At 36.9% G+C, this 24,280-nt stretch overlaps 1 protein-coding gene across 3 annotated transcripts in view; it reads left to right on the forward strand.

Moving 5' to 3' along the window:
* Positions 1 to 24,280, forward strand: part of cacfd1 (calcium channel flower domain containing 1) — a 51,843-nt gene that overhangs the window by 6,495 nt on the left and 21,068 nt on the right. For all 3 annotated transcript variants that reach the window (XR_005634974.1, XM_039763870.1, XM_039763871.1), the window contains exon 2: positions 24,016 to 24,088. Coding sequence is in view for 2 of the 3 variants with exons in the window: in XM_039763870.1 (XP_039619804.1) it covers positions 24,016 to 24,088 (73 nt within the window). In the remaining variant the exon portion in view is untranslated. The remainder of the gene's footprint in view (positions 1 to 24,015; positions 24,089 to 24,280) is intronic.

Genomic DNA, 24,280 nt, shown 5'->3' on the forward strand with positions numbered 1-24,280 from the left:
TTTTGGATATGTAAAGAATTCAGAGTTCAGAATTCAAATAAATGAGCAGACTACACAAAGACAATGATTTGGGTGGGGAATTAAACAAAGCTTTACTGTTAAAAGTTGGACATTTTTAAAAGTTAGCTTTTGTTTGGGGGGAAAAATGCATGCTAGTTTTTAATAGGAACCTTCCCACTATGAAAGACCAAACATGTATAGCATAACTTAAATGGAACTGTAGCCCACACACCTAAAGTATTTGACAAACATGTTTTGGATTTTTAAATTTTTAAATTTGAGCTACTTGTAACTATTATTTTTCAGAGTTTTAGAGGTCCTCCAAAAGTTCCTTACAATAGCTTATACCCTTTCCAAACTAAGAGACTCTCCCATATTTCACACCATGATTTATGTTTAAGTTACTGAGTACTTGCTGACATTCAATTTATTTTTGGTAAAGTGCTTTTCTACTTAATGTGCTCTCCGTGCTATAGTCAAATGTATGCAGAATACAGTAATTAAAACATGAAGGTGCATGCAACAAAAATACACAAGCTTTGCTGAAATTACAAAATTAAATGCAATATATACAAGGAAATTTACATGCATGTGCAATTTTTACTACTATATTAATTTTAAGGCATCAAAAAATGTAAATGTCTAAACCACTGAATGCACATTTAAAGCTATCTCATTGATTCCTCTGTACTTGAATACATCTTTAAATGAGTTGCAAATCTCTTTAAATAATTTCCTGCTAAAATTGAATCACTATCCACAAAGTGTTGTCCAATGTTGGCATGGTCATCACCATATTTTTTATATACCCTCAAACTACTCCAAGGGTAACCCAGTGACCCCCAAAAAGACGTGCTACATCAGAAATAGTTTACCTCTGAAAGGTAGTATTCATTTGTGTGCAAAAGAGCATTCCTTTCAGTATTAAATTGAGCTCAATTTTTGCTGCATGGTTACTTAAGAGTAAAAAAAAAAAAAAGTAACATGGCAACCTAAAGCCATCATGGCTTCTCTTTTTGCTGTCCTCAAACTGACAAAACGTTTTCCTTTCTTTTATATTATTGGAGTAATTTGGTATTTGTTCAAGTACCATGTTCAGATAAGTGAACAGAAATAGTTAGCATGCACATTTCAGCCCTGGGTCTAGAGATGGTACATTGATTAGAAACTGGACGATATTTGTAAGGAATGTCTTATCATAACAGAGCACAGACTTTGTGCAATTCTGCACTATATAGAGATATCTATCACAATATGTACAGGAGGGGTGGGCAAAAGTAGGTTTACATTTGTGAGTACACAAAACAGTTTTTTCTTCTTTTATTATTTATTAATTATTGTATTTATTATTTGTCTTCTTAAAGCAATTGAGTTAATAAAGCTATTGTAGTAATTATAACCTGCATGTCTTTTTCCATGCGAACAACTGTACAGTATACCTAATTTTGCCCACTTCTATAATGTATTTAACATATTTTGGTCAGTGTCACGCTATAAACTTATTTTCAAAATGTTTAATTTGATATATCTATCTATCTATCAACAGCTTCTAAGTTTTTATTTATTGTATTTTTTTGTAAATTCCTGTAACAGTCCGTCTGAGGTGTACTGTATTTATTTTGTAACATTACTCACTATACCGAGTGTTATTAAACATACTTACAAGGTGTGTTAAGTTAATGTGCATGTTAGTGTTGGTCTGTTGCTAGTCCTCAACTCTGGGGCACACTACAACAGTGCTAAATCTGAAAGATAGTTTTGTTACCATAAATATACATGCTAGGACCAGATCAGCATGAGATCATCCCAACCTGATGGCACACTGTAACTGACCCATGCAGTACTTGGTACAAATAATATTTATACCATGTGACCAGTAAGGGTGCTCATGAGACAACCTAGATCAGAACGTGGGGAGCCCAGCGGAAGTGAAATTAGGTGGTTTATTACCAGTTAAACTCCATACACAAGGGTGGGTGAAATAGGATTACCAAAGTAATAATAAAATGCACAATATTAACAAAATGACAAAATGTATGCCTGTCTTGGCTGACCTAATACCAGTATACTGTAGTCCCTTTTTGTCTTGTGGGATGGGCAATTCTTTTTCCCATTTGAAGAACCAAAGAATATGCTAAATCTCAAGATTTGTCTCAGAAGCACTGACCTCTCTTCCTCACACCGGCTGAGGCCTAAGGACTGAAATGATTTTTTTTTTTAACTTTCCACCAGGACAACTTACAGGCTATAGCATTGCATCATTGGTTTAGAATTGACCCATTGAATTTCTGGGACCATCTGGGAAGAATTCCTACCTGGGGTTCCAGGTGTCCTTGCAGTCCTGAATCTCTATCTAGATTTTAAAGGCATGACAACCCTCTAGAGACCTGACTACTTTTTGACCTGTGTGTAAGGTATTGCTGTATGCCTCCCAGCTTTGCGGTAGTTCTATACTTATAAGCGGTGTTCATTGCTGTTCTTGCCTTATTATATTTTCCTAAGAAATAATCCTGGCCTACTTCCTGAGATACATTAGGATTAGTATTCTGTTCAGAATAGTAGCAGACTTCATGTGATATCTGCCACAACCAAGGATAACTTGACAGTCATTTAACATTTTTAAAAACAATATGGCTATATTTTTGCTTTAATTATTTTCAACATCATATTGCTGATATGAAGGATAATAAGATCCAGTGCATGTTCAGTTTAGCATTATCTTGAATTAAAATACTATAGTAAAAACTATCTTTTATGTAAAAATTCTCCAGCTGTTTAAGGAGACTTCCCTGGATTTAATTTTTGTCATGGAAAATGACAATTAATAAGGGAATTGATGGTTCATATGGTATATATATATTTATGATTTTTATTACTGCATTACCAATTAAAATCCTTTTTAGAGGTTGCTTCATGTTCCATATGACTATGTCCAGCTTTGTACTTTTCTATATTATACTTTATCTTCCAAGTATTTGCACAGTTTTGAAGATTTTTCCTATAGTGTTTAAATTACTTTTGCTATCTCTTTAGAATCTGCTATGCCTTCAATTTTAGTATCATCAGGGACTTTTACAGCTTTACTAACTATACCAGAATTTATGCCATTAATAATATACGTAAATTAGAAAAAACACTAGTTCAATGATAGACCACTGAGAGATTCTACAGATGACCTTCACATGGAACTTTTGTTTCTTATCTGTACCCTGCCTCTTGGTAATTAACAAACTTGATGTCACAAGATTCACAGAAGTTCTTATTGAGAGACTATGGAGAAGCAGAGGGTGCAAAAATAACAATACAGGTTATATACCCTTTAAATTGATTTATGTTACAATAACTTGTTCTTTAATGCACAATCATTTATTTGCTCCTGAATAGAAGTGCTTTTGTTGACCCTTGTTCTTTTAAAGCCACAGAATGTGGCAACTAATTTTTTCAATGGCTGTGCCAATTATGTCTTGCATACTGCATACTTTTCCATTGCAGGTTTAAGTTTTGAAAGTGCATTTTAGATTTTATATTTGCTCCACACATTTTAGTAAATTGGATTGCCAGCAGTTAGGGCAGTGTGTTTAGAATGTGGGACTGCTCATTCAAAAGATAAAGTAGGCTTTCTGTTGTATAGGTTGCATTTCAAAACCGAGAGCTGTGGTATTTTGGGAGGACTTCTGGAGAGATACCGTCGTAAAACATGCAATCAGAAATAAAGTTGGCTTAGTATTTTAAGTGAAGTTTCATCTAAATTCAGAATGCTCTGTTATTTAGAAAGTATCTTTATGTTTATAGAAAATAGTGGAAAATTAAAAGTGCAGTGCCAGTGTGGAATATCTTACTTAAGATGTGATCAAAAATGAAGGATGAACCTTTTTTTTTCATTTTTCTATTAAAATATTAATTTTCTGTTTAAAATATTGTTTTCAGAAAAATACCATACTTTTAATAACAAGGTGTTTGTTTTTACGTTGCTCCACTTACTGAAGAGTATATTTGTACAACTGTGATAAATTGCGAGTTATTTATTTTATCATGCTTAGGGAAAGTAAAGTATTATATACTGATGCCTCGTCCACATGTACTCAGGTATTTTTTAAAATGGTTGTTTTCCTCCTTTTGTTTTTTAAAAAAAAAATCCACACACACACACCATTTTTCTTGGTTGCAAAAAAGCTGTTGTTTACTTCCAATACCTAATGCATGACAAACTGGTACCATACAGTTTTAAAATTTGAGTTTTCCAGTACTAGTATAATGTGCAGCCCTACCATGCATAAACCAAAGCTGATGGAGAGTATACAATGTTAAAAACTTCCATTATATTTACAGTGTTTAACCAGTTCTGTTAAACTTTCTATTTTACAAACCTGTTAGAAAAAAAAATCTAAAAATTGTTGTGGAGAAGCATACGCTGTCTTAGTATGATTAGATGTTAGGCAGGAATTCCTTCTGGTTCATTTTGGCAGTCAATCTAATTTAGTCATATGTTGATGGTTTTTGAGTAGCCAAACAACTTAACTTGCACAGGATAAGGAGAAGAGAGAAATGATACCCTAGTGAAGGCAACAATCTATAGCCTGAACTGAGCCTTTGAAAGGATGGCTATAAAGAAATGATTCTTTTCATCTCATAATATTTAACTTAATATCTAAACAGAGCAACACATTGTTTCTCTGGTATTAGTCAGAGTAGATGCCAGTTTTAATTACAACTAGTTTTTAAATTAAGAGTCAACTCTTCTCCCGAAAAGAGAAAACTATTGAATAATCTGGCGTCTTGTTTTCACTCATTTATGTCAAAAATACCAAATAGTGTCTTTGGGTCTGAATATTACCCTCCAGTCTGCAACTTTCATCCCTTTTTTCTTTATAAATACTTGACTATTTCATAATGTGCATAAATGTTGCATAGTTAGCTATTACCTACCTTTATACCTTTATATTAGCACTTCATTATAATTTGGTATGCTATGTAAGGACTCAAAGCAATTGCAAAAATGGCATTTGTTTTATATAGCATACTTCATAGAGGATATTTACAGGTGCCGGTCATAAAATTAGAATATCATGACAAAGTTGATTTATTTCAGTAATTCCAAGCAAAAAGTGAAACTTGTATATTAGATTCATTCATTACACACAGACTGATATATTTTAAATGTTTATTTCTTTTAATTTTGATGATTATAACTGACAACTAATGAAAGTCCCAAATTCAGTATCTCGGAAAATTAGAATATCAATTAAGACCAATGCAAAAAAACTGAAAAGTACTGAAAGGTATGAACATGAAAAGTATGAGCATGTACAGCACTCAATATTTAGTTGGGGCTCTTTTGGCCTGGATTACTGCAGCAATGCGGCGTGGCATGGAGTCGATCAGTCTGTGGCACTGCTCAGGTGTTATGAGAGCCCATGTTGCTCTGATAGTGGCCTTCAGCTCTTCTGAATTGTTGGGTCTGGTGTGTTGCATTTTCCTCTTCACAATACCCCACACATTTTCTATGGGGTTAAGGTCAGACGAGTTTGCTGGCCAATCAAGAACAGGGATACCATGATCCTTAAACCAGTTACTGGTAGCTTTGGCACTTTGTGCAGGTAGCCAGGTCCTGTTGGAAAATGAAATCTGCATCTCCATAAAGTTCGTCAGCAGCAGGAAGCATGAAGTGCTCTAAAACTTCCTGGTAGATGGCTGCGTTGACCTTGGTCCTCAGAAAACACAATGGACCAACACCAGCAAGTGACATGGAACCCCAAACCATCACTGACTGTGGAAACTACACTGGACCTCAAGAAACGTGGATTCTGTGCCTCTCCTCTCTTCCTCCAGACTCTGGAACCTTGATTTCCAAAGGAAATGCAAAATTTACTTTCATCAGAGAACATAACTTTGGACCACTCAGCAGCAGTTTTGTCTTTAGCCCAGGCGAAACACTTCTGACGCTGTCTCTTGTTCAAGAGTGGCTTGACACAAGGATTGCGACAGCTGAAACCCATGTCTTGCATACGTCTGTGCGTGGTGGTTCTTGAAGCACTGACTCCAGCTGCAGTCCACTCTTTGTGAATCTGCCCCACAGTTTTGAGTGGGTTTTGTTTCACAATCCTCTCCAGGCTGTGGTTATCCCTATTGCTTGTACACTTTTTTCTACCACATCTTGTCCTTCCCTTCGCCTCTCTATTAATGTGCTTGGACACAGAGCTCTGTGAACAGCCAGCCTCTTTAGCAATGACCTTTTGTGTCTTGCCCTCCTTGTGCAAGGTGTCAATGGTCGTCTTTTGGACAACTGTCAAGTCAGCAGTCTACCCCATGATTGTGTAGCCTACAGAAATAGACTGATAGACCATTTATAGGCTTTTGCAGGTGTTTTGAGTTAATTAGCTGATTAGAGTGTGGCGCCAGGTGTCTTCAATATTGGACCTTTTCACAATATTCTAATTTTCCGAGATACTGAATTTGGGACTTTCATTAGTTGTCAGTTATAATAATCAAAATTAAAAGAAATAAACATTTGAAATACATCAGTCTGTGTGTAATGAATAAATCTAATATACGAGTTTCACTTTTTGAATGGAATTACTGAAATAAATCAACTTTGTCATGATATTCTAATTTTATGACCGGCATCTGTATATTATTAAACACTTTGCAGAGTGAAAAAGTGTGCATATGAAATTAACAAAATAAAATACAAGATTGTTCAAAACTTTCACTTTAAATTACAAGGAAATAGACTTTGAGTTTTCATAACTAAAGATGAGCTAATGGTAATAGATTAACACTATGAGATGACAGAACAGTAGAGTCAACATACTGATTATAAGGTTACAGGTATAGCCATTAAAATGAATGCAAAGATTTTAGAGTTTTGAGCATGGTTTGAATGTGATGATTGGTAAACCTTGTTTATCACAATTGGGGAGAGAGTTCCAGAGAGTAATAGTGATAAATCTAAGTAAGTGTTCTTCAGGTATTACATAATGTGTCTTTGGAATGGCAAGGAGGGTAGTGTTTGAAAGTCTTTTGTGTTGAGAGGTTTGACATTAGGCAAGTAGAAGTAAAATGTAATCTGGTATGTTGAAACATAAATTAGAAGCAGAATCTGGATTTTTGAAGATAATGGAATACTACATAGGGAGTCGGTTTAGTGTTTATTTCATTTGTTCGAATCCTGGCAGTAGTATTTCAAATTTGTAATCTGTTGATACTCCATGCAGGAATAATAAAGGCTTTACATAGGAAAGGAAATGTTGGGCTCTAGCAGTCCTGTTTAGATGGTAGAAAACATTCTTACTTCCATAGAGATATTTATTTAATTTAATTTTTTTTAAATCTCCAGTTTAACATGTCCCTGAGACAGTTGGAGGTGATAAAAAATTTTGGAGACTAAGATCTTAAAGTAATTTTTTTGGATGAATTTGTTATTCATATGCATGATGAAGTAATGTTAGCAGAGCAAGAATTGATAAGATGCATAGATGATCATGGGATGGTAGGCACACTAGAGTGAGCTATTAGAAGTATCTGGTATAGAAACAAAGAGGAAAGGTGAAGGATGATGAAGAATTATGGACCGGAGTGGAAAAGGAAGAGGTGGTGGGGATGACCAGAGAGCATTTACTGTTCTTGAAATATGATGAAAAGTATCAAGGCAAGTAAAAGAGAAAAAAAAGAAAGATCTGCCTTTTTTTTGTGTAGATCTCTTGGGCAAGAGGTTTAATACCCAAATGCATTTTTCTACATTGTAACAGTTGGCATACCACACTATTTCTATGCAGAATGCTCTATTGTAATTAAAAATAAAAAAAAAATTCTCACAACATGCAAAATGCATGCATTATTTGCTAAAATATTGTTAAATGAATACCTCTGGAAAATGAAAGTAGTCAACAAACAGAAAGTCGGTTCTCACAGGATCAGGTTTTTTAATGTAAAATAGGATTCTTGACCAATGAATGAGAGGGGGAGGTGGGTCTTCAATTCAAAAGCGTGTTTAGTATTTGGACCATTACATAATAATACAAAGCTGGTATATAATTTGAGGAAATTCCAGTCCAGGTTATATTGTAAATTTAGTTTCTAAGGAACATCCATCCATCCATTATCAAACCCGCTATATCCTAACTACAGGGTCATGGGGGTCTGTTGGAGCCAATCCCAGCCAGTACAGGGCGCAAGGCAGGAAACAAACGCCGGGCAGGACAACAGCCCACCACAGGGCACGCGCACACACACACACACGACAATTTAGGATCACCAGTGCACCTAACCTGCATGTTTTTTGACTGTGGGAGGAAACCCACACAGGCACGGGGAGAATATGCAAACTCCACACAGGGAGGACCCAAGAAGCATACTCTGGTCTCCCAACTGCGTGGCAGCAACGCTACCCGCTGCACCACCATGCCGCAAAAGATAGATATAGTGCAAAACAAGCCTAAGTCTGAGTCAGAGCATCAGGATATCAATAAACCTTGAAACGCATCCCAATCTTTTTTTTTTTTTTTGCTGTTACTGGAGATAGCACTGCATTGAATTGCCATAAACAACAGTCCAACTGTTGCATTTTTTTTTCTTTGGAGATGAATACCAAATGATCTTTTCAGTGGCTTCCAGTTTTTCTGTTAATTTAAAATTAGTTTAATCGTGTAGGTCTTTTTTTTTTACAATGGAAGTTAGGGAATTTGTATCTCCTAGTATTGTGTAAAATATTTGGCAAGGGACAATAAATGTTATAAATACTATTACATTTAAAAATATGCACTTAAAATAATTAATTTACCCATTCTGTCATTCTCTCACATCAAATAGCGTGACACTTTACAGAGACAACCAGAGTACAATTTAATGTGTCACACAAGATAGTTAAATCTGTTATAAATTACAGGGGATGAAATACTTTGACAACCCAATTAAAAGTAAAAATGAATGAAATATTGGAAAAAAAATATCGGTATAGTAGATTCACAATCATTTCAATAATTACAGACCATTGCAGAATAAATGTTTGCGGGGACAGCCAAATAAAGGACAGGAAAGATTGCTTTTTAAGTGTAATTTACAAGTTATCAGTGATAGTGTTGAAAGCAGACCTCAGGAAAGAGTTCCAGAGAAGGAAGAGCAGCTACAAAGCTAAATTAATATTTACCAAGATTTTCATAAAATGTGTGTCCAGTCAGAGGAAGGCCAAGGTCAGAGTATCAAGGATATCTGAGAGGATGAGCTGGGAGTGTGCAAAAAAACCTGTGTAAAGTGGTATATTGTCAAGAAGTCAGTAACGGAGTACTGAAGCTAATGGAGTATTATTCAGGAATGCATTGTAGTGAAGCTAGTTGATGGTGATTTATTTTATTTGTTTTTATGTATAACAATGGTATTAGTTTTAATGTCAATGGTTTACATGTGCTATGATGAATGCCATTTACTGGGTTGTAACTTGTTAATAAATATTGATATGCAACAATGTATCAATGATTTCTAAAGGATTCTACTGTAAATCATTGACTAGTTAAAGGCTGCTTTTTGTTCACCCATCACCCCGACCCCACCTTTTACATAATCTTGAAGCATACATTATATTATCAAGTCCTATAAAAAACTGATTTTTTTTTTTTAAATATAGTTTTTAGTGGTGGCCGAGAAACATTTCTAGTCTCATGTTTTTGTGGGAAAAGGACATCATCATTTTTCTAATAGAACGAAATGCTACTGCGGCCAATGCAAGATAACAGCAAACAATGTGAAAAACGTTCATAGAAAATAAAATTCCCACTTAACTCGTATCACATAATCCACATGTCCAGTATCTATTAATATAGTTAAAACATGCAAAATGTGTGAGCTTTTTTTCCTAAAATATTGTTAAGTTACTTCCCAAAAATTTAACATTGAAGGAAAACAGGAAAGAAGTTACTCACACAATGCTGTGCGTTTGAATTGAAAGTCGGCCTCGGTTGTTGTCAAGAATGCCTGTTTCAATTTGCATATTTTGTTAGTCTAAGGTTGCTACCATCTGGTTAGCATCTGAACTTTAAGTTTTTTTTTTTCATTTTTTTTGTTCTCCTCTCTGTGTTGCAAAACCTGTCTTGAGCTTATTATTATAGGACAGCATATGTTTGGGAGTAGGGCTGAGAATATGTACAGTTGTGCTTGAAAGTTTGTGAACCCTTTAGACTTATGCAGATATATTTCTGCATAAATATGACCTAAAACATCATCAAATTTTCACTCAAGTCCTAAAAGTAGATAAAGAGAAACCAGATAAACAAATGAGACAAAGATATTATACTTGGTTATTTATTTATTGAGGAAAATGATTGAATATTACATATTTCTGACTGGCAATATTATGTGAACCTCTAGGATTAGCAGTTAGTTTTAGGTGAAATTAGAGACAGGTGTTGTCAATCAATGGGATGACAATCAGGTGTGAGTGGGCACCCTGTGTTATTTAAAAAACAGGGATCTATCTAAGTCTGCTCTTCACAACACGTTTGTGGAAGTGTATCATGACACGAACAAAGGAGATTTCTGAGGATCTCAGAAAAAGAGTTGTTGATGCTCATCAGGCTGGAAAAGGTTACAAAACCATCACTAAAGAGTTTGGACTCCACCAATCCACAGTCACACAGATTGTGTACAAATGGAGGAAATTTAAGACCATTGTTACCCTCCCCAGGAGTGGTAGACCAACAAAGATCACTCTAAGATAAAGGCGTGTAATAGTCGGTGAGGTCACAAAGGACGTCGGGATAACTTCTAAGCAACTGAAGGCCTCTCTTACATTGGCTAATGTTCATGTTAATGAGTCCTCCATCAGGAGAACACTGAACAACAATGGTGTGCATGGCAGGGTTGCAAGGAGAAAGCCACTGCTATCCAAAAAAAACATTGCTGCTCGTCTGCAGTTTGCTAAAGATCACGTGGACAAACCAGAAGGCTATTGGAAGAATTTTTTGTGGATGAATGAGACCAAAATAGAACTTTTTGGTTTAAATGAAAAGCGTTATGTTTGGAGAAAGGAAAACATTGAGTTCCAGCATAAGAATCTTCTCCCATCTGTGAAACATGGTGGTGGTAGTATCATGGTTTGGGCCTGTTTTGCTGCATCTGGGCCAGGACAGCTTGCCTTTATTTATGGAACAATGAATTCTGAATTATCTATACTAATAAAAGGCAAAGCCCTCACTCACTCACTCACTCACTCACTCACTGACTCATCACTAATTCTCCAACTTCCCGTGTGGGTGGAAGGCTGAAATTTGGCAGGTTCATTCCTTACAGCTTCCTTACAAAAGTTGGGCAGGTTTTATATCGAAATTCTACGCGTAATGGTCATAACTGGAAGCAGTTTTTCTCCATTTACTGTAATGGAGATGAGCTTCAACGCCGTGGGGCGGAGTTTCGTGTGACATCATCACGCCTCCCACGTAATCACGCAGTACATAGAAAACCAGGAAGACCTCAAAAAGCGCTGAAGAAAACATGCATTATATAATTGAGAAGGCAGCTAAACAATAAGAAGCGAAGCGAAAGTGACATATACAACCATATTCATGAGTTCTGCTACTGAAACAAAGCACGATGTAAACCTACACTTTAAATTAAGTTCATAGACAGGCTGCGCTGGCGCTTGTAATTTAGTGCCTGCCCATATAAGGTCGTCCGTCAGCGCAATCCAATAGCAAACTGCCACGGGTAAATATTCACGGGTGAAGGACTGTGCTTATGGAGAGGAAGATGAGATGGTCAGGGTGGTGTTTGACACAAACTCAGCGAAACTGCGAGAGAAAGTTTTAAGTGCCAGGACTAAGGTAACATTAAATACAGCCATGGACATAGCACGAGATGGCACCAGCACAGCTGGGAACCTTGGATGCATGTACACCGAGCTCACGTGAACTGACGCAGTGCACAGATAAAAGCAACAGTTCCAAAGAGCTGAACAAAACCAATTACACAATTGAAAAGGCAGCAAAAATATGAAGCGCCTGATACATACAAGCATATTCATAAATCCAAAACAAAGCACACGTTGGAAAAAGTCAATGTCCCGCTAAAGGAAGACAGTGTAAAAAACCCGTGCATGCAGTGTGTCAGGTCTCAGATAAAGAAGAAGACGATCTGTTTATTGATGCAGTAAGAAACGAATCGATGAATGAAACCTGTCATCTTTACAACGATTGACAAACACGGAATGTAACTTGAACACAACACATCCTACAAATACGAACCTGATTGAAAGAAATAATGATAATCAAATCCTTGATGACAGCAACACTCAGTAACACTCACAAAACAAATTCTGTATATTGACAGTCATGTTACGCTATTTTTAAAATGTTCCCTTTTCTTTTCTAGCTTTTTAACACACTACTTCTCCTGCGACGCTGGTATATATATATATGTATATATATATATCCCGATCTACATACTCGAATAATGGATACTTTATTCGCCATCAATGATTGTTTTGGTAAAGCCATACTCAGTGTATTCATTAGATGAACGGTAAAAAGTAAGAGCGAGGGAGGATGACTTATTGAGGCATGCAGGCTGTAGTGCGTCAACTCTATCTGAATTGCGATCACATTTGAAAAATATATCTTTTCAAGTTCTATTTAGTCCATATGTGTCAAACTCAAGGGCAGGGCCACATCCGCCCGGCGTAATTATATCCGCCCGCAGATCATTTTATATACTGTATTATTGTTATTAAAGCCCGGTATATGAAGCGCTGGTAACACAATAAACTACAGATCCCATAATGCAGCGCTTCAGCTGCCTTGCCTAACACTTACCGCTAATCAAGTCTACCTTATGATGCTGCAAGTTATTGCGAAGCTAGCTCACACGATGCTGAAGAGAAAAGTTGATTCTGAAAATAGAGCCTTTAAAACCGATGGGAGGCTGAGTATATGTTTACTGAACCCGTGTGTCTCATTTGTGGAGCTAATGTGGCTGTAATTACAGAATTTAATCTAAGACGGCACTATGAGACAAAACATCAGGGTAACCTGAATGCAATGCAGAAGATACAGAAAGCAGATAATTAAATAAGAATCTGACACTTCAGCGGACGTTTTACCGTGCACAATCACAAAGTGATTTCAAGTGAAGCTGCTTTTATGGGAGACACAAATGCACCAGTGCAATTGCCCCACTTTCCTGTTGCCAAGTAATGTTAAACCAAGTCGTCACTACGGTGTTCCCAAATCGCACTTTGCTGATAAACTGAGCGCACTGAGTTTGCACGGCGCTTTGGTGACTTTGAAGAACAAAAAGTCCGTCTACATGCGGCTCGAACCTTGTGCATGTTTGGTAGCACATATCTGTGTGAGAAGCTCTTCTCAGTGATAAAGACTAACAAAACAGCACACAGGAGTCGCCTCACTGATGAGCACCTGCAATCCATCCTGAGAATCTCGACAACACAGAACCTCACACCAAACAGAAACGAACTTGTTGCCAAAAAAAGATGCCAGGCGTCCAGCTCTAAAATGACATATGAGCAAAGACAACTGAATGATTTGATTTGTTATTGCTGAAAGGAACACATTTTATTTATATTTCCAGGTTTTGTTATGCAGCATGTTCATATTTGAATTTGTATAATTTTGACAGGATATATTTTTATGGAGAGCAAAATCTTTTGGGATATTTAAAATCTAAGTTTATTTTTTATATAAAATTACATAAGAGTAAAGAAATGTGAATGTTTGTTCTTTTAACGTTTACTTTATTTCTAACTTGTATAATTTAGACAGGATATATTTTTATGGAGAGCAAAATATTATAAGTTGTTTAAGGTTTGAGTTGATTTATTCACTAATAATATTCCTGTCTGTTTTACCATTCCTACCAAAGATATTTCTGTCGACTAAATAAAAATTCCTTCTATTTAAAATTTAAATAGAACTTGAACAAATACGATAGTTCATAATATCCACGCAGACTTGCACGTAAGAGCAGGAGTCATCCGTTTTAACAAGCAGCGTATTGCACTGATACGAAATAGCTGTGTGTGTATATATGTAGATATGTATGTATATGTATATATATGTTTATATATATGTGGGGTGTGTATGTATGTATGTGTGTATGTATTTATGTGTGTGTATATGTATAGATATGTATATATATATATGTTTATATGTGTGTGTGTGTATATATATATATATATATATATATATATATATATATATGACAACAACACTCATTACTCACAACAGTGACAAAACAATTACATTGACAATCATGTTACGTTATTTTCAAAATGTTTCCTTTTCTTTTTCATTGCTTCTTTAACACACTACTTCTCCGCTGCGAAGCGCGGGTATTTTGCTAGTCTGTATATATATAATTCACTAAGGCAAGACGACCATGGAAAGCGGATTAACTAAGCCGCCGACAAGTGAGACACCTATGGCGCACGCAGGAAGGAGCCACGCCCACCAACTCCAAGACAATCGGATACGACGACAACTCGCAGAGCCACGGCCACCAACTCAGACGCGACGACACAAAAAAAAATGGCGTCATTTATATTCGTCTGTCGTAGAGGCAACATGCAGCTCCAACCCATGCTAACTGTTCATAGAGGCATGTTTCTCGCGGACGTGAATCGCCATATGCAGCATGTAAAACGGTTTGCAAGGGGTATCCCATGGGATCCTTAAAACGTTCCTTTACAACTGAGGTTAAAACACAATGAAGTAAGCCGTCTTTAAAACCGAAGTTTTTGGTTACGACGCATCGCGTGCAGCATCGCACACTGTTTAACACGCTACATACAGCAATTCGCTTCCGCGACAAACATGTGTCTTCTTAGATGCTCCTGCACTTTGTACACACCCACCTCGCTACCTGTGCCTCTGTTTCATTACCGTCTCACCTGCTTCACCAATGCAGGCCCTGCAACAGTTGAGACGTTCTCTCAGCAGCTGAACTTCTCTGTGCCTGACAGGTTCACACAGAGGCACCACACGGCGCGGCAGGAGTATCTAAGAAGAGGCATGTTTGTCACGGATGTAAATCGATGTATCCGGCGTGTAAAACGGTTTGTTTGTCACGGATGTGAATCATTGTATGCAGCGTGTAAAACAGTTTCCGAGGGGTTTCCCATGCTCTTAGACTCGGTGGCCGGGTCTCTGTCAGTTGCTCTTGCACCTGGCACATGACCAGGCAGTGTGTATGCTTCGAAAGCGAGGGTGGACACGACAGGACCATCTAAAAATCATGTCGCGGCTGTGAATCGCTGAATGCAGTGTGTAAAACAGTTTGTTTGTCGCAGATGTTAATCGTTGTATGCGGCATGTAGAGCAGTTTGCGAAGGGTTTTCCATGGTCTTACAGTTGGTGGGCGAGTCTCTGTTAGTTGCTCTTGCGAGCGGGCACATGACCAGGCAGTGTGTGTGCTTCGAGAGCATGGGTGGACGCGACAGCGCCATCTAAGAAGATTCATATTTGTTGCGGATGTGAATCGCTGTGTGCAGCGTAAACAACGCTGTATTGTATGTTGCCCTCTCCAGAGTTGTGTCTTTTCATTCACCTACAGTCGTATACACAATGAAGTAAGCAGTCTTTAAAAACCGAGTTTTCGGTTATGACGCTCGACCGCGTGACCATAGCAAACTGTTTTACACGCTGCATGCAGCAATTCGCATCCACGACAAACATGCGTGTTCTTAGATGCTCCTGCACTTTGTACACATTCCCCTCCCACCTCGCTACTACCGTGGTCGGGTGTCTTGGTGGATTATATATAGAAGGGCAGCCAAAACCGCACAGAGCAATGAAAAGTCTACGTGAGTCACAGGTGCATCTGAACTGTGCAAAGACAATGATTGGAGTGACGAGTTGGAGGTGGGCACATGAGCAGGCAGTGCATACTGGATGAAAAATCAGCACACTAGCATGATGGAGGGAGTGGGGTGGATGTCCTTCTCCTCTCTTCCCGTTCCACCCTCCACGCCTGAGTGCTGCACGGATGATTGTGTGTTGGTTTGTTCCGTGCATTGTTACAATGTTGCTTTTCTTGCTGATTTGTTACATTACCAATTTTTCAAATGTTAATTTTCTCCTTGTGCTTAAAAATCATTAAAAAAAACGGCCTGATTATGCGGCGTATGGTACGCCGTGGGTTGGCTAGTATCAGATAATTCTAAAGGAAAATGTCAAGACATCTGTCCATGAACTGAATCTCAAGAGAAGGCGGGTCATGCAGCAAGACAACGACCCTAAGCACACAGGTCGTTCTACCAAAGAATGGTTAACAAAGAATAAAGTTAGTGTTTTGGTGGGCACAGTAGATCAGAAACTGGAAGTGACATCATTGGAAACTAGTCCATCAATCATCTTTTCTGCAGAGGGAGGAAGAGAAGTGACAGCTTTGAGGTTGTCTTCCTGCGTGTCTGATAGGGGAAATAACTGATTACATTTGTTAAAACAATCACAACGTAGCCTTGTTACAAATAAGCTGGCTCATGAAAATTAAATGCAATCAGAACAAATTCACTTTACAAGTGATTTTTAACTCACAATTTTAATCGATTTTAAAATTACCTGTATTTTGCCTCACAGTACATGCAACCCTTCATCATAAAATACAATATGAAACAGGCTATTTTTCCACAGCTGATTCTTTCTTCTTTTTTCACTTTTTTTTTTTGAACATTTTCTAAACACATTGTTAGTTCCATTGCTGGTAGCATGACATCCATATCACAGGTACTGCATCAAAACATTGAAAACCATTGAGATCATGCAGGCATGCTTTGGCATAGTATAAAAAATTCTGATTGGCTTATGCAAATATGTACTTAATAATGCTTGGCATTTCACAAGCATACTGTAGTAACATTGCATTTGCCGCTAGCAATATTATATCTATAAAAAAAAAAAATCTGTTGGATGGCTAAAGTAGAGAAAATGTTTATGACACTGAAATGTTGAACAAGGAGGAGCTTGGAAATGACATACTTATATATTAAATTGAAACTTTCCATCAACTTTTGTTGGTGTGACTAAATAAAATATTTTAGTGACAATTCAAGTCAAATGCCTTAATGTCAAGAATAATACATTTAACATGTTAATGTAACCTTATTCAATGCTATCACATTTGTTAACACAGATCGTTGTCCTGTGTGATTGATGTAAACATACAGCAACAATGTCTGTTTAATCTGTTGTTCATTTGGGCATTTTGGTCATTTCAGAGAAATGCCTGTATAAACATACAGATTAAATATTGCTTTACAGTAAGTAATAAGCCATAAAGTGTGTTTTAAAGAACAAAGAAAATGTATGTTTTATGCAGCATTAGAATCTGGAAGCAGTTTAAGGGGGCCATTTCAGAGGTTTACATGTGATCAAGCTGGCATCTGTTAAAAATGTTCAATCAAATAGAAAGCCAAAGAAATCATGCTGTCTGTTGTATTTGTTAGGCCGTGAGGGGTGCCCAGCTAACTTGAGATGGACTAGGGCAAATGCAGCACCAGCATTGGCATGTTAGTAGCAGGAAAGACCCTTTTGAGAAATGCAGTTGGTCTAAGGGGAACTAAGCTGAGCATGTGCGCAGTGTGCACAAGCATATTTGGGAATGAGAGAAATAGCCTAGAGGGAGCCATGCAGTATTTCCATAATGTCAGAGGGAAGTTAACCCACCAGTTACCTGACCATCTTCCAGGACAGAGTGAAGGTTAGGAGTGAATGGCAAAAGTAGTAATACTTCCTGGCCACCAGCGGGTGCATAGTCCTAGAATGGTAATATATAGAAATGTATAATTGCTCCTCATAGTTCAAAATATTGGGCAGTTGCCCAAAGGAGGCCTTCTCCTTTATAGCAAACAAAGTGCTCAGGACTGGAAGTACGCTGGTGTTCTTGGAGTATGTAAAAAGGCCACCTTTAACCTTGGAACTTACTCTAAAGCTTAGACAAAACTGACATCAGGATGGAGTTTAATGCCACCTCATGCTGTTCCTCATATAGCACAAGAAATTGGGGAGTTGATCTGTAGATCTGGACCTCTAAAACAAACAGAGGGGACATGAATGTTCAGGCACCAGGTTTCCCAGGAGTATATGAGAGACCTCTTCTTACACTAGAAATAAGAGGCTTAACCAGAAGTTACTACAGGTTGGGTTTAATGACACTTCAGAAGCAGTGGCTGGTTGAGTTAGGAGAAAAGCATGACAAAAACTCGACTGGTACAACTGGAGGTAGAAATTAGTGATGAACAATTTGCAAATGATTCATTCTTGATTGACTCTTTTCAGTGAATTTATATGAATTGATTTGTAAGCATGAACGAATTGGTTCAGTGGCGCTCAAGAGGAGTGCTAAAGCATATGTGTGACCTGTGTGATGCTATCATCATCTTTCATTTTGCTGCTGCTGGTAGATGTTTAAAAAACATACGCAAGAACTGCTTGACTCATGAGTCTCGACTCATTTGATTTGTGAACAAGTCGCTGCCCGAAAATCATTCTAATGATTCTTGTTCATTGATTAGTAATAAAATCACTACAAGTTGCACAATTGTCATTTACTTGTGATTCTGTAATGAATCATCTTATTTTAATTGTGCATCTTAAATGTGTTGTTATGCTTTGTATACGGAAAGATGACAATGGCATATGAATTGTCATGTTAAATAAATAATGAATTATATAGTTATATAATGAATTAAATATAATTATATATTGTATTTACATACACATAATTATATTTAATTTATTATAAATATATAATGAAAATAATGTTCAAATTGTTCAGTTATAACTCCTGAACTTCCCATTTATATTGGAAAATTTTAAATAAATCAAAAGAATCTATATATTTAAAAGGGTAATCTGAAGGAATCAAATCAGTAAAGTTAATTGAAGTGCCTACAGAGAAAGGGAAAGAGAGACAGGAGAGAAGAAGATGCATGCCTTTCTGAGGTATTGTGTGGTGCTTTTATGCAAGTTGGCTGTAAGACCTATAAGATAGGCCCAGAGGGAGATCAGGTTTGTTGTTTTACTTGTTCATTTATACTTTGTCTCCTTGATTCTATTTCTGGGTATAGAAAGCTGCAACAAAAGGATACTCTACTATTACCAGTTTTAACTTTTTAGAATTATACCCGAACCTTCTTGAAACAGAATCTTTAATATTTATTTCTAGAAGTTCATTCAGGAATTGAACATTTTACTGTGAAAGGAAGAAAATTACATTTCCACTCATCTGTCTTCATCTGTATCCATCTTGACCAGTTCTGGTCTTTGGAGGCCAAAACCTCTTCATAAAGTGTATGTACTAAAATAATCCCATTTTAATACATAAAGTGAAACTTTCTGTATAATTATGAGAAGCATTTTATTTTCTTTAGTACCATATTTATTTTGGATAAATATTTTATCTACGTATTTCTTTAGTTACAAATGTGCATTTTAAGGGAATTTTATTAATTTGTAGTATTTTATACTCACAATAAGCCTAAGGAATTTAATTTTGTTAATAAAAAATGAATCTAACACCTGTTGTCTATAGTTTAACTATAAAAATAAAAATTCAGCTTCACAACAAAACAACTTCCACCCATATATAAACATTGCGTTTACGTCCTTTCATCAGTCTTTTCTTATAGAGCACAACTTACACAGGTTACGTCAACAATGTGCTCACTGTAGGATGGAATTTTTTCATACTGAAAACAAAATAATCTGTGGCTGAAATGGAAATGTTCTTTTTGCTCTATACAAACTACCTTTATATGAAGACTGGTGGTGTGAGTATTTGCTAGTACAAATGTAAATTGTATTGTTAAGCATAGTAAAAACTGTAGATGTGAACTTTAAACCAGTTTGTTCTGAAATTTGTGTTCTAAGAGAATTAAAAAACTAACTGTAATGAAGTTGTAAACTAAAATGGAATTTGCTTTGTGTTAAGCTGTCAACTGGTTTAGATATCTTCTGTTGTTATGACAGTCATTCCAAAAATAAAGCATCTACATTTTATTTCTTGATTAAAAAGTTTACAAGTGAAATGATTATTATATTTTTCACATCTCTGAATATTCCCTGAGACTGGTACAGAGTAACCAGAGTGTAGAAGTACAGTATGAGCAGAAGACTGTCCATCCATTTATTTCAGAAACCTTCTTAATCCAGTTTCAGTGCCTCAGGAAGCCTCTGCCTATCCTGAACCACTGCAGTACACACTCACTCATACATCAACACTCATTTTGATGTGTAGTCGCCAATAATGTAACATGCTCATCTTACAGAAAAAATGTAAATAGTTTACTGGAGGATTTAGAACCATACTGGCAGCCAGAGGAGGTCCTGCAAGTGCCAGTGTGAGAAGTCATAGGATCAGTTAGGAGTGGTAGGTCGAAAGGTATACTGGGTAGTCAGGAAGGGAAGTCGAGTGCTTCTTTATACTGCTCATCAGACTTGATTCAAATAGTGTCCTTTGTCACTTTTATTCAATTTGCTCCATCATTGTCTCTTTAGTGCCACTGATTTAATATTGAAAGTCTTTAACCAGATTGCCTGACCATAGCATTCAGGATTTCAGAAATTCCAAAATATTAATTGAGCAGTAGTCATTAAGTGGCTAATATCCCACATATTCACTGCCCATTATATGATGGGAGATATTTGTGAATTTCCCCTTGGGATTAATAAAGTATCCTATCTATCTATCTATCTATCTATCTATCTATCTATCTATCTATCTATCTATCTATCTATCTATCTATCTATCTATCTATCTATCTATCTATCTATCTATCTATCTATCTATCTATCTATCTATCTATCTATCTATCTATCTATCTATCTATCTATCTATCTATCAGTTGCCAACCACAATCTTTTGATCTGCCATCTCCATCAGTACCTGTAGATCCGCACTGCTTCTGCTCACTGCATGGCCATGAAACTGCCACCTCCATTGGTGACCGCAGCCCTCTCAGGGTACCTTCTCATCACTCCAGGATGCCACTTCATCCTGCTCCTCTTGCCTCTTTCGCCAGTTCTGCCTTTTTCAGCTGCTCAACCATTGAGAGCATCATCACCTCCAGGAGTTTCTCCAACCCTCCATGCTTCTGTAATCTGTTCAGCAGATCGGTGCTGCCCAGTTTGTCTTTCCCATTTACCTTTCCTACACCCCAGCAATCCTTTATCCTTTCCTTTAGTCTTTTTGTCTCCCCCCTGTACTTAACCCACTCCCTCTTATCTTCAACACCAAGCTTAGTTGGTGCCCTCCAATTACCACACTGCTGTTGGCCAGCTATCATTAAGTAAATCAAGCAAGTGCGCTCTCTGTACTAACATGCATTACAGTGGGGTGTGCCACCACTAAAAAGATTAAACAAATAAAACCATTTATATCTTTCCTGCACTCTTTTCTTGTAAACTGACACCACCTCAGACCTTTCTCACCAAAGAAAGGTATATATTTTTAGAAGACTTTTTTTTGGCTCTGTCCTTGTGTTTTCAGGGACAAGACTGTTTAACCTGGGGACATTTTTGCCCTTTGCCACTGTTTACTTCAGACACTATACAGATAATATATTTTTCACTGCATCTTTTGTGTGTTTTACAGTCTGATTGCTGTGAGCTGTACCTCCCATACATACAAGCTGTAAGCTCTAACCAAATGTAGGAATCAGTGGCCTAGTGTTCTCCAATCATGCAACTCCAGATTCCTCCCAATCAGGAAGTCACTAAACACGTAAATATGTGTGAACAGAATTTAGCTAGAATAATTAAATGATTTCTTTGCTTTTTATAATCATGTTAGCTTGTAAAATTCCCAAAATATTTGGCTGCTGGTCAAAATCAAACTTTTTTTCATGGCTATCATAGAAAGCTTCTCTTACAGTGGGATGCAAATATTTGGGCAACCTTGTTAATAGTCATTATTTTCCTGTATAAATCGTTGGTTGTTACGATAAAAAATGTCAGTTAAATATATCATATAGGAGACACACACAGTGATATTTGAGAAGTGAAATGAAGTTTATTGGATTTACAGAAAGTGTGCAATAATTGTTCAAACAAAATCAGGCAGGTGCGTAAATTTGGGCACCGTTGTAATTTTATTGATTCCAAAACTTTTAGAACTAATTATTGGAACTCAGTGACCCCTGACCTACATACACAGGTGAATCCTATAATGAGAAAGAGTATTTAAGAGGGTCAATTGTAAGTTTCCCTCCTCCTTTAATTTTCTCTGAAGAGTAGCAACATGGGGGTCACAAAACAACTCTCAAATGACCTGAAGACAAAGATTGTTCACCATCATGGTTTAGGGGAAGGATACAGAAAGCTGTCCCAGAGATTGAAGCTGTCTGTTTCCACAGTTAGGAACATACTGAGGAAATGGAAGACCACAGGCTCAGTTCAAGTTAAGGCTCGAAGTGGCAGACCAAGAAAGATTTCGGATAGACAGAAGCGACGAATGGTGAGAACAGTCAGAGTCAACCCACAGACCAGCACCAAAGACCTACAACATCATCTTGCAGCAGATGGAGTCACTGTGCATCGTTCAACCATTCAGCGCACTTTACACAAGGAGATGCTGTATGCGAGAGTGATGCAGAGGAAGCCTTTTCTCCCCCACAGCACAAACAGAGCCGCTTGAGGTATGCTCAAGCACATTTGGACAAGCCAGCTTCATTTTGGAATAAGGTGCTGTGGACTGATGAAACTAAAATTGATTTATTTGGGCATAACAAGGGGCGTTATGCATGGAGGAAAAAGAACACAGCATTCCAAGAAAAACACCTGCTACCTACAGTAAAATATGGTGGTGGTTCCATCATGCTGTGGGGCTGTGTGGCCAGTGCAGGGACTAGGAATCTTGTCAAAGATGAGGGACACATGGATTCCACTCAGTATTGGCAGATTCTGGAGACCAATGTCCAGGAATCCGTGACAAAGCTGAAGCTGTGCCGGGGCTGGATCTTTCAACAAGACTACGACCCGAAACACTGCTCAAAATCCACTAAGGCATTCATGCAGAGGAACAAGTACAATGTTCTGGAATGGCCATCTCAGTCCTCAGACCTGAATATAATTGAAAATCTGCGGTGTGAGTTAAAGAGAGCTGTCCATGCTCGGAAGCCATCAAACCTGAATGAACTAGAGATGTTTTGTAAAGAGGAATGGTCCAAAATACCTTCAACCACAATCCAGACTCTCATTGGAACCTACAGGAAGCGTTTAGAGGCTGTAATTTCTGCAAAAGGTTGATCTACTAAATATTGATTTCATTTCTTTTTTGTGGTGCCCAAATTTATGCACCTGCCTGATTTTGTTTGAACAATTATTGCACACTTTCTGTAAATCCAATAAACTTCATTTCACTTCTCAAATATCACTGTGTGTCTCCTATATGATATATTTAACTGACATTTTTTATCGTAACAACCAATGATTTATACAGGAAAATAATGATTATTAACAAAGTTGCCCAAACTTTTGCATCCCACTGTATAAAGCTTGATTTAAAATTTAAAATTTGAATGCTAATAATAGATCTATAAAGATGTAAAAATGTATAGGCATTTAGATCTGGTAAAAATTAAAAAAGTATAGTCAGAACTTCTATTGAAAGTTTAACTAACAGTTGTCAAAACCTGATGTGTCCCATGGTCTTTCATTATATTTGTACATTTTTTGAGACTCTTCTTAAATTCTAAGTATTTAATAATGAGCATCAGCCTTTTAAAATAAGCCAGTATCAAATCTATTTTCTATCAAATTTTGATTTATTTAACTTTTCAAAGTGAGCACAACCATAACAAAATGAAAGGGTACTGTTAATAATTCTGGAAATAATTCATTTTTAAGTTCATAGTTTTATTGGAGCATGCTTATGCTTGTTAAAGTGCATTTAACTCTTATGGTCTAATTTTTTTTTTTTTTTTTTGGAGGAGCTAACATTTTTTTACCGTGTTTGTAAATATGAACTTTTAAGAATAAACCCATATTCTGTTTTGTCTTTTGACTTCTTTCGCCTTAGCATGTGCAATTGCTGGCATCTGGAACTGTGTCACCATTTACCCCTTGAATATTGCAGCAGGAGTGTGGATGGTGTAAGTACTACATATTCATTTATCTTATCTATTTCTTATTTGCACAATGGAATTTTTTTTTCAGATACTCTATATGGCTTAATAATGAATCGTATTCAGCAAGTGACTGCATTTATTTCTACTTTTTAAGGATACAAGTAACACATTAGTTGGTATATTACATCAAAAAATTATTGCTGGCTATAACCCTCT

The sequence above is a fragment of the Polypterus senegalus genome, chromosome 9 (genome assembly GCF_016835505.1).
Source record: "Polypterus senegalus isolate Bchr_013 chromosome 9, ASM1683550v1, whole genome shotgun sequence".
Lineage (NCBI taxonomy): Eukaryota > Metazoa > Chordata > Cladistia > Polypteriformes > Polypteridae > Polypterus > Polypterus senegalus.